Genomic DNA, 11389 nt, shown 5'->3' on the forward strand with positions numbered 1-11389 from the left:
ACAACACTTTCTAACTAACTGAGCACTACTGCTTACAGATGAGCTCCTTCAAGAGCAGCGGGCTGACATGGACCAGTTTACATCTTCCATCTCCGAATCCCCCGTGGACGTCCATGTGAGCTCCGAAGAGAGTGAAGAGTCTCCCCTTTTTGATGGCAAGCCCTTCCGCCCATTCCAGGTGAAAACTTTCCCAGCCTCATTGGAAAATGAAGGTATGTAGAATTGTGAAAGTGCTGCTGTATCTGGCCTGAGCTGACACCATAGATCAGCTACCCAGGTTAACATACTTGTCCTTACTTTTATTCTGGATATTTTTCATGCCAGAGCTGCTTTAAAAGTAGCTCCCGACAAAAGAGCAAGTAGGCAACTGGTTTCTAATTGTGTCAGATGTTGTCATGTTGAGGCGCTCCAATTCTATATTCCTTTTTAAGTTTAGTATTCTGATTTTAATTTGAGCACATGACAATGCAATAATGATCTAGCTTTGCTTTCTTCCCCGGATGCTTATTTTATTTTGAAGCTTGGCTGTGAATTAATTCCCATTTTCTTTCATTAGGGCCCTTAGCCCAAGCTCAATTTCATTGCACCTGTTGCTTGCTTTCTGGTGTTCAAACGTTGGAATAAAACAAAAGAAGCTAGAACTTGCTATTAATCGCCAATCTAAATGTTGCCCAGGATCTGAGTTAGAAATCGTACACAAGCCTTTTTCTTTTCTCTCCTCTTAATCTCCTTTCTCTGCTATTTTTTTTTTTTGTTCTTGTGTTTTCCCGCCTGCTATAGATTCTCAGCCGGATTTGTACCATCCAGTGAAAAAAGGTTGGTTCTAAGCTGATCCCTCAAAACGCCTTCTGTCATGCCCCCTGCCTTTCCAGTGTGTTCTGATAGTTTTTGCTTTTAGTTTCATAACATCAACTTCCACCTCCCTCCCTTCTGCTGATACAAAGCTTCAGAGATTAAAGTAGCCACCCCCTGTGCAGAATGAGTCAGTTATGGCTGCCCCTGATTAGTTGACTAATGTTCCAGTCATGGTAAATGGTATACAATACAGTGTTGGTAACAATGTAATACTGGCTTTAGATATGAGAGTTTGGTGTTCTCTAGCATTGGTAGTAGCATAGTGCTGCGAATGCTAATCAGTTTGTTTTTAGAGCTACTTGGGTCAGTTTTATTTTAATAGCCCTTTCCCATCTGTTCTGCGGAATGGCGAGGCTTGAGTTGGGCAGATCTTTTGGAATTCTGCAGGTTAAAATATGGTATCTTACATTTTGAATGTCCTACTCTGTACAAACAAAATAGAAAATTCTTTCCAGTAGCACCTTAGAGACCAACTGAGTTTGTTCTTGGTATGAGCTTTCGTGTGCATGCACACTTCTTCAGAAAGCTCATACCAAGAACAAACTCAGTTGGTCTCTAAGGTGCTACTGGAAAGAATTTTCTATTTTGTTTCGACTATGGCAGACCAGCACGGCTACCCACCTGTAACTACTCTGTACAGAAAGACAGAATGCTGCTACTCCATATGAAATACCTTGCAAGGCGGGTTGACCCACAGTGTTTCCAATGGACAAGGCATATTTGCCAAAATGCACACAGTTGCAAATTCCATAAGCCTTCCTTCATTGGGGTTGGAGACCCATGTGCAGGATCCTTTCCTCAGTTTCTCTTCTTGTGTGTTTGTTTTTTACTGATTTATGTTCCAAGTCCTGCTTTGTAGCAAAAGCTTCTTTTTAAACAAAAGGTGCAACAACTGTTTAGAGGTTGTCCTCTTCTCAATGTGGGCTATGTTGCATTTCAGCACCTCATAGTGGTATTAAGGACTGACACTCTTTAGTCTTTTCTATAGTGTATCAGGCTTTGTTTTATAATTGCTGACTCTGAAGCTACTACAAAAATCTTAGCAAGTCTCATGCTCCTTGAATCAAGTTTCGACATGAATAAGCAACCGGTGCAGCTGCTTCAGGAAAAGGGTTATGCTAATTCTGAGAGCTGCCTTAGCTAGCACTGGTGTTCTGCTTTAGACCAACTTCAAGGGCAGTCCCTCATAGAATACATTGTAATAGTCTGATCTGGAGGTCACCAGAGCATGGAATCCAGTGGCCTAGTCATTCCTGTGCAAAAAGAGCAGGAGCTGGTGTATCAGCTGGAGCTAGAAATAGACTCTCCTATCCAACAAGGCCACCCGAGCCTCCAGCAACAAATGATGGATTGAGGAGTTCTTGCAGGCTGTGCTCCTGCTCCTCCTTGTGGGCAGCAACCCTGCAACAGAGCAAGCCGTTTCCTTGCAAATATAACACCCCTGTCTTACCTGAATCCAGCCTCAATTTATTGGCCCACATCCAGCCCATCGCCATCTCCAAACCCTGAATACAGTTGAAGCTCTTGTCCCTTGAAACTGATTTGTTCTGTCTTCATAACTGCCCTGGAGTGAGCTTCACCTCACTGGGCAAACACGGCTGACCCAAACCAAGAGGAAACAGAACATTTTGCGGTCCATTCTCAGCTGAGTTGAGGCAGCTGTGAACTGTGGTGTATTTATTTCTGCCTGCCCTTCCTGTTTTATTTATTTTTTTAGCACAGTGCCTGCCAGCTAGCACTGCTTTTTACCCAGAGATGTATGTGAGATCTAAAGAGCTTTTCCTCCAACAACTATTCCACTTAAGGCTGTTAAATGGTGCAGAACTATCTAATGGTACCTGTCTTAGCTGCCGAATTCCCTGCCCGAAGCCTTTGCTGTGCTGGCTCCTGAGATCTGGAAGTGCCAGATAAAGGCCTGAGGTTGACTAACCTGGAATGGTTAGACTGAAAGTCTTTAAAAAATATCAATGATTGACTTTCACGCCAAAAAGCTACCAGGCTTAGTGAGCAAGGTGGACTTCCTGGAGCGTGGTTGGAATCTGAAATAGCATTTCCTGAGCAACTTAGGCAGAGGCAGCAAAATCAGATAATTTGTCATGGATTGCTTTTAGTGGAACAAGTGAGTTGGGTTCTTTGACCAAATCAAGCACTTTGGTTTAAATGCAACCAATTTTCTGCAACCAATTCAGTGCTTATGCAAAAAAGAAAGAAAAAGAAAAAATAAATAAATAGATTCTGATATGGATATCTCTTCACATGTACTCCAGCTTTAAATAAATGGGTTTTAATATTTTCACTATTTCCTTAAAAACTAATATTCTCAGTTTCAAGAAAATGTTCCTAAAGGTGTTGGTGAGGTCCCAGTAGAAGTAGATGGCAAATGTAAATATAAAATGGATGCATATAGACAATAGAGACAGAACAAGGCACGTGCATGTCCACAGTGTAATTTGAAATCCTTTAGCATCTCTTTAAATAAATGTACATAAGTAGTTCACTTGAAAAGGTTACACAGTGTAAATCCTTGCTCAGCCATAAATGGGGAAGATGAGAATTATGCATGCCACTTTGAGTTCCTTGGAGGAAAGGGGGAATAGAAATGTCAACAACGATACTGTTTTTGGAAAATAATTTTATATTGATCAATGGTGTGACATTAACGCCAGACATTTATAACCCCCCAGATAAACCTGCAAACTTCTTGATCACACCTGCAAATTGACAATGTATTATGTGACACGAATATAGCTGTGTACTTGTATTTATATATCATTTTGGAAGCTGGCATGGCTTACGTTCACTTTGTGAAGTACCGTATTTTTCGCTCCATAAGACACACTTTTTTCCTCCTAAAAAGTAAGGGGAAATACCTGTGTGTCTTATGGAGCGAATGGCGGTCCCTGGAGCTGAATTGCCCAGGGGCCAAAAGCAGATTGTGCTTTTAATTTTACAAAGAGAAAAGGGGGTGTTGAAAGGACCCCACTCAGCAGCTGATCAGCAAGAGATCGGGAGAGAGATAAGAGTCCCGGCTCCCTTTCGGCCCTGCCCCCTTGCCCAGGCCTCATTTGTTGAATGTGCTGCAGAGGAAGGTTGTTTGTTTCCCCAGTGACATGTGACTGGCTGATTAGATTATCTGTCTGGAAACAGTAGAAACGGCTCCCTTTCCTTAAGATTTTTCAGAAATGTGAGTTGAACCCCATAAAAATGGGGCTTTTCCTCTTTGCTTTTCCCCCTTTGCAAAAAAAGCTGCAAAACTTTTAGCTGGTCCTCAAAAAAACAGGGCTTTTCCCGTTGCAAAAAAGCTGCACAACGTTTAGCTGATCCTAAAAAAAACAACAGGGCTTTTAGAGGAGGAAAACCAGAAAAATATTTTTTGTCTTGTTTCCTCCTCTGAAAATGAGGTGCGCCCTATGGAGCGAAAAATATGGTATGTCACAACAGTTAGCCAAGATGGATTTTTCTAAAACAGTTTCCTTCACAGTGGCAAAGAGCTGCGGTCAGTTAGGGCTGGCTTTGTAGCACTTGCATAGGTCTCTGTATCCCCTCTTACAGATAGCCTTTCCTGATCTTGGCCAAGAGCGATCTGGTAGCCCAAACCTTAGTCATAGGGATGTGTTACAAGCAAGATGCATTGACACCGAGTGCCCCATCTGTGCTGGCTTTCGTGACCATGACATTTTGCCAGTTGCCATGTTCTGCATCTTGACATGTATTGTCTTCCTCGTTTGAGCATATCTCAGTGTGCCTATCGTCCTATGCCTGCCTGATGAGCAGAATACAGTGAGCCTGCAACTTAAACACACTTAACTCGTGCACATTCAGCTTTATGTGCATAGCTAAAAATAACAAAAATTGGAAAGGGGGGGGAACAACTTTTGCAAACCCACCCACCATTGAACCCAATGTGTTTTCACTATACGTGACTTTTTGGCTTTAGGTGCGCTTCCCAGAATGTAGCCCCTATGTAAGTTTGCAGGCTTACTGTACTTGAACCACGAAGGTGTTTGCCTTTTAAAATGATCTAACGTGTCACCAGCAGATGGAACAGATCAGCTTTCATTTCATAGGCACAAAGGGAGCTGTGTCAGTTTACTTGGCACCCTTGATGCAGGATCAGTCCCCCACCACAATGCTTCATCTCTTTCTGCTTGCTGTTTTTAGACTTCCTTTGGTGTCGGCATCCTATACGATGTCTAACCTGCCCACGTGCTGTAGGCAAAATGTGACTGCGCCACTATTTGGCATTTTCAGGCAGTGAAAACAAAAGAAAGTCACTGTGACAGATGCCCCAAAACACAATTTATCATTCACGTGCCCTCAAAGAACCTTGCGAACAGAATACATGAACAAATGGTAGGGCAAGACGTGCAATCAGTTATGAAGTGTTTAACTGGTGTATATTGTATTTCCTTCGCACCTTGCGAAGCAAAATTTGGATATGTGGAGCATCTCAGAAGAATCCAGTGGCTACCTTGGATCCTTCTGCAAACCCATAATGCATGCTGACATTTTGCAATATTCAGATATCAGGTGCTCTTTGTGACTAAAGAGGTTTGACTGTTGCATCAGTCTCTTCTGCTATTCCTCCCAATCAATGTATGAAAGCTCAGGTCTTAATGGAAATGCAGAGCGGGCTTGTTGATATCCTCCTCCATTATCACATGGAGTGTTTCATTGGGAACAGGCTGACTGATATTTGGAACTTCATTTGCTCCTCCCTCAAAATTGATTCTGGACTTGAGCCAGACACAGGACAGGAACTCATTAAGTTTGCTCAGTGGGTGAGCTGTTTGGAATGACTTTGAGGCTCATTCCTTGGTTAGTTGCTGATGTGCAGGCTTTTCAAAGGGACAGTGCTGACTTTGCTGTGGCAAGAATATCTCTTGCATGCTGGCTCACATCCTGGTTTCATGGGGCATTTATAGCAGCCTCTAGGGACATCTCCCCAGGACCCCCATTGCTTTGTGCCATATCATACTAGCTGACTGTAGAATGGGTATGTGCTTGAACCTTCTGGAAAAAACTTCCATCATGTTTCCCCCATTTGCCAGCCCCTCCCCCCCTTCTCATTGTTTGTCTTGCTAGCATAACACTTTGGTGTCCTTCTAACAAGTGCATAATAAGGAGATCTAATAATATGTATATATACAAGAAGCTAGGAATCGTAGTGTGCCATACAGACCGGGTGCCATACAGACAGGACAAAATGGCCTTTTCCATTGTCTGATCGCCTCCTTTTGTTTCTTCTGCACAGGATCTGGCATGGCTGACCTGGATGGACTGATTGGGGCAGAAGAGAAAGTAATCAACAGCAAGAACAAGCTGGACGAGAATGTGGTACGTCCTTTTGCATTTTTATTTTTATTTTGCAGAAAACATGGAGCCTGAGATGTGGCTTGCTTTCATGTCGCCCGCTGCTTGCTTGATAGTCACTAGACTCATTCCATATGGTGCAGGGGAGGCGCAGATTACCGACTTGCAGCTCCTGCAGGCTTCCCGCATGTGTCAGAGACGGAAGGGTAGGAGTGTGAGGGAAGCAGAGCTAGCATCCTCGCCCTGGACAGCTTTATGGATGTGGGAGGTGGAACAGAACCCTTTGATGCTTTGGCACAGGCTCCACCGACAGATTTGTCAGCTATTTTGAGTGGCAGCATCTTCTGTCAAGTGTAGCAGGCTGTAGTGTTTAGAGCTGATGCTGAGATTAACTCTGTGTTTGCACCTCCTGTCTACATCCTTGTTGAAAACTGTAAATAGAAGCTTGTTCGGAGGCAAATTACTTTTTCCGGTTGATGGAATGCAAACCAGGCTTATTCTACTAAAATGTAGCCCACTGACATCTATGTAGCATCACAAGTATTCTCCACCACCAGGGAAAGTTTTAAATATAACCTAACAAGATAGATAGATAGATAGATAGACAGATAGATAGAAATAGTCACTTGAACCTTCCTACATCTTGCTGACTGCTGTACTAGCATCATGCTGGGCATCCCTGGCAGCCATGCATATTTAGTGTGAAGGAGCCCTGCATGCACACACATAGGGACTTCTATTTGGGAACAGGAGGCCTGATTAGCCAGGATTCCTGCTTGAGCAGAGGAGTCCCTGTGTACATGTAATTGTATGTCTGTGCGCCTCCTTCACACTGAATATGTGGTGCATAGCCACCATAGTTAGTGGGCCAGATTCCTTTCTCTTGCGTTTGTGTGTTTGATGCCTTCTTTTATTGGTTTTTAGCCCTGGAAGCTAGTAGGGTTTTGCTAAGCACATGAAACCTTAGCCAGAGAGACGGGTGTAATGACTTAGCAGAGTTTTGCTAGCTATTAGTTTAGTAGAAGCCACTCCTTTTTGCAAACCCAAGGTGATTTTTTTATGCACACCCCTGCCCAGTATTCCTTCTTTCTGTCATTAGCTCCTTGTGTAAAATTCCTTCATGACTGTTTTCAGGTAATTGATGAAACCCTTGATGTGAAGGAAATGATTTTCAATCCTGAGCGAGTCGGTGGACTGGTGGATGAGCCGGTATGTATATAGCCACCACCCCAGGCTTGCTGTTAGGGGACTTCATACACTGACCTTGGTGTTAAGTAGCACTGTGTATACCTCTTCTAGTTCTGAATATGCCATGAGCGTTGCAAAGAGCAGTAGGCCCAGAGTTTCCTGGAAGAAACATTTTGTTATGGGCCACGTAGGAGACACGTAAGCAGAAGAGGTCCCATGTGTGTGTCGCATTATCTGAGAAGGTGTTTTGCAAGGTGCCCCCCACCAGCCAGATCACAGTGTGAGGGATTAGGGAAAGACCATGACCAGGCGCATCTCATGCTTGCTGTGGCAGTTGGCCAAAGGAAGGTGCCTCCCGAGCTAGTTTAGTCATGTTCATTTCCAGCTCTCAGCCCCTCCACATCACTTTCTTCCCGTGCAGGAAAGCGACAATGCGCTCCGTGACGACTTCAGCTTCAGCAGCAGCGCTCTCATTGGTCTCCTGGTGATCGCTGTTGCCATAGCCACAGTCATCGTCATCAGCTTGGTGATGCTGAGGAAGAGGCAGTATGGAACCATCAGCCATGGGATCGTAGAGGTGAGAAGGGCCACAAGATGCATCGCTTCTGAGGGGGGGGGATTGGATCAGCCTGCTGGGTGGGGGAATGGGGTGGCAGCAGTTGCTCTCTGCTGATACGAGCATGTGGCAGTCAGTGGCCTTATGTCAGTGGTGTCCAAACTTTTTTCAAAAAGGGCCAGATTTGATGAAGTGAAGGGCTGTGAGGGCCGACAAAAGCGCCACCCAGAGTTGTTGAGATTTTTTAAGGGTTGAAGTTGTTGAGGTTTTTTTTAGGATTTTACCCCAGGAAATAAACTGCCACAGGGGCTGAATTAAACCGACTGGTGGATTAGGCCCCCGAAACAGACTTTGGGCATGCCTGCCTTATGTGGTTCAAAGCAGTTCTCTGAAGGTATAGCTTTAAAAAAAAAAAAAGAGAGAGAGAGAGAGAGAGGACTTCTAAAATCCTCTCGGTTCACACATGCAGAGAACATATAATTCATCAGGTTCAGAGCAGTGACTGGAAATCACTGTCATTTTAGCCACTGGCTTGATCATGTGCAATAAGAGCATTCAGACGGGAGTTGGGGCTGCTTTTCTTAGGGAGATGATGGAAGTTGAATCTCTTGCAACGAAGACCTCAGTTTTGATATCCAGGGATTAATACTCGTAAATTCTATCTAAGGGACAGGCCCCACAAATTGGTTTAGCCCAAGATGCTTGCATACCTCCTCTTTATTTGCTAACTGTTCATTCTCTTCTTTGAAGGTTGACCCGATGCTCACGCCAGAAGAGCGGCATCTGAATAAGATGCAAAACCATGGATATGAGAATCCAACTTACAAATACTTGGAGCAGATGCAGATTTAAAAGTTGTTGAAACTACCACAGCCCTGACAAGCAAAGGATCAGGGTAGGAAGGGCCAAAAATGGTCCAGTATTTTGGATCAGCTGTTGACCAACTTTTGCTTGAAGAGGACTTCATATTACATTCAGAACTCCTGGATCATTTAAGACTTAATTACTACTGTAGAGTTGCAAATTCCATTCTTTTAAATGGGTGAGGAAATGATAATATAACAATATATGATATATAAACCTTAAATGGGAAAATGGATCTATTGCAGATATTTGAGATGTAGTTTTTTTTTCTTTTTTTAAGAAACTTAATCTAATGAGAGAAAATCCCAGTGCTGTCGTATTGTCTGATAACAAACTCTCTGTATAAATGAGAAATGTTGTTTTATTTCTGATACACCACTTGTATATTCAAGGTCATGTACCAACCGCATTGTATAAACAAGACATTTGTGGCTCTTTGGTCATTCTGGCTTTTATATATACATATATATATATATATATATATATATATATATATATATATATATATATATATATATATAAAAGCAGTATTCCTTTTTTAAAATAAAGTTTTCACCAAAGTCACCAAAAAATTGAAATATTGGGGTTTAGGGTCTTTGGGAGATAAATAAATAACCAGGGAAGCGATTTCACAATAATGGAAACCTTATATAAATTCTCAGATGCCAGTGACCTGTGCCCGTCTTCTTCTGCTGCTGTGTGGCTTGGTTTTCAAAAATTCTAGACCCTGTAGATGTAAGGAGAGGAAATGCTTCTGCCTTAGTGAAATATTGGGATCTGGTTTGTGCAGATTGGGATTGCATACTTTGCCTACCTTTCTGAACCTGGTCCTTGTAGAATTGGACGCCTGTAACGTGTCGACTTCAAATCCTTTCCTTGCTGCCTCAGCCAGCCTCTCTTAGCAGCCACTATTGTAAGAGAGCCCTTCTTTGTTAATGTACCCCAGGCCCCACTACCTTCATGGCAAATCATGACCGTTACAGATTAGGGAGGCTGCTGTGTCTTCCCAAGGAAATGAGTTGATATGGGTGTTTCTTCATAATGGGAGACACCTGATACACTTGCAAATAGCCCAGGCATTTGGGGGAACCCATGAATTATTGCCACTTTGCTCTCCATTATGGGTGGGGTTAGGGAGGGTAGAGGGGATAATGTCCGAGCGATGGAGAAGGGAAGGGAATTTGTGAAGCGTCACGGACACTGATCCGTTCACCACCATGTCTTTGTAATGCTTGTATAGTTGGTGTTAATGCTCACAGCTTTTTTAAAAAATTCTGGAGGTTCTGGTAACCTGTGGTGTATTATTTTATTTTCTATTTTCTGTGACCTTTCTTTTCCCCTCCATCCCTTACCATGTCTCTTCCCACTATGCACAGATTTACTTAACCTGCAAACTCCTTAGTGTGGTCTGTGGGGAATGTAAAAAGTTGGAATCACATCAATAAACACTTTAACTTCCAGATCGGTTCCTGTGTCTATCCATAAAGGTGCCTGGTGGTCTCCCATATTTTCTAGCCGGAGCTCTGGGAAGTTGTAAATGTAACCCATAGCTTTAAATTGGGTTTGCCATAAACCTCAAAGACTGTTAAGAGTCTCTTGCTACCGAGTGAGGAGGCTCTTTGCCTTGGTCTCCTCTAGCTTTTCATTAACATTTCCTTACAGAGCAATGGCAGTGCCAAAGTGGCTGGGTTTATTGTAATGGCTGTGTTGCCAAGTTGCAGCTGCTCTGTTGTGAATTGATTTGCTCCCAGAAGGCACTGTAATTTGCTAGACCAATCAGAAATACAAAATTTAATGCTTGGTAAGGAATAAAAAAGTGACAAGAGCCCACCAAGACCCACTGGGTCATCCTGACATTTTGATCTCGGGTTATTCTTTCCCATGAGCAGTGGAATGACACAGAGCAGTTGGAAACACCCAAGATAAAGCATCTTTAACTGCAATTCTGGGGGAGTTTGATTAATGCTGTAGACGCCCAAGAGGCAAATTTGAACAGAATGCCAAAGCTGTGTGTGCGACTAAACTGTATTATTATCCAGGGGATTAGGATAGATTAAACATACCTGAAAACACTGTGTTCAAAGAACGAAACCACAAGCTTCCCCGAAACTATAACAAGACTGAAATGTCCCCAAATAAACTTCTCAGTTATCCAAAGAGAAGGATGCTGTACCTCTGGAAGTCCTGTGAAATTAATAGTGAAGCTATCTATCCGTGGATTTCTATGTGGCTCTGCCATAGTCGTTATGGAGATTCTATGCTTGCACTTACAGGTACACACACAGGCCTGGTTTGCAAGCTGAACTGCGGCTAGGTGTGGCCAAGCAAGTGTGCAAGTGCTTGGAGCAAACATTGTGTACCATATGTCACTTAACCTTTTGCTACTTCACCACCAGGAGTGAAGCCATACTTTGACTTACCATTGTGCTTGAATGTGTGCTTGTGGTTTCTCATTCCAGCCCACATTTTCACTCGGGGTGGCAGCAGGACCTGGGAAGGAGCGATGCAGCTCCTGTTTTTGCTCCTTGCCCTCACTTGCTTGTTCAGCGTGCTGAGAAGTGTTGGGAGACCCCCCTACCCCCCCCCCGAGCTACAGTTCCTAGAATTCACTGG

General features: G+C 43.3%; 1 protein-coding gene across 7 annotated transcripts in view; it reads left to right on the plus strand.

Annotated features, from left to right (window-relative positions):
- Positions 1-9215, plus strand: part of APLP2 (amyloid beta precursor like protein 2) — a 57432-nt gene extending 48217 nt beyond the window's left edge. For 2 of the 7 annotated variants that reach the window (XM_033171800.1, XM_033171805.1), the window contains 6 exons: positions 39-212; positions 781-816; positions 6110-6192; positions 7303-7377; positions 7778-7933; positions 8663-9215. In XM_033171800.1, the coding sequence (XP_033027691.1) occupies positions 39-212; positions 781-816; positions 6110-6192; positions 7303-7377; positions 7778-7933; positions 8663-8764 (626 nt within the window). In that variant the 3' untranslated portion in view covers positions 8765-9215. The remainder of the gene's footprint in view (positions 1-38; positions 213-780; positions 817-6109; positions 6193-7302; positions 7378-7777; positions 7934-8662) is intronic. The other 5 variants (XM_033171802.1, XM_033171807.1, XM_033171801.1 and 2 more) reach the window with 3 other exon arrangements.
- Positions 9216-11389: the final 2174 nt, after the last annotated feature.

Source organism: Lacerta agilis, chromosome 15 (assembly GCF_009819535.1).
Source record: "Lacerta agilis isolate rLacAgi1 chromosome 15, rLacAgi1.pri, whole genome shotgun sequence".
Classification (NCBI taxonomy): Eukaryota; Metazoa; Chordata; class Lepidosauria; order Squamata; family Lacertidae; genus Lacerta; species Lacerta agilis.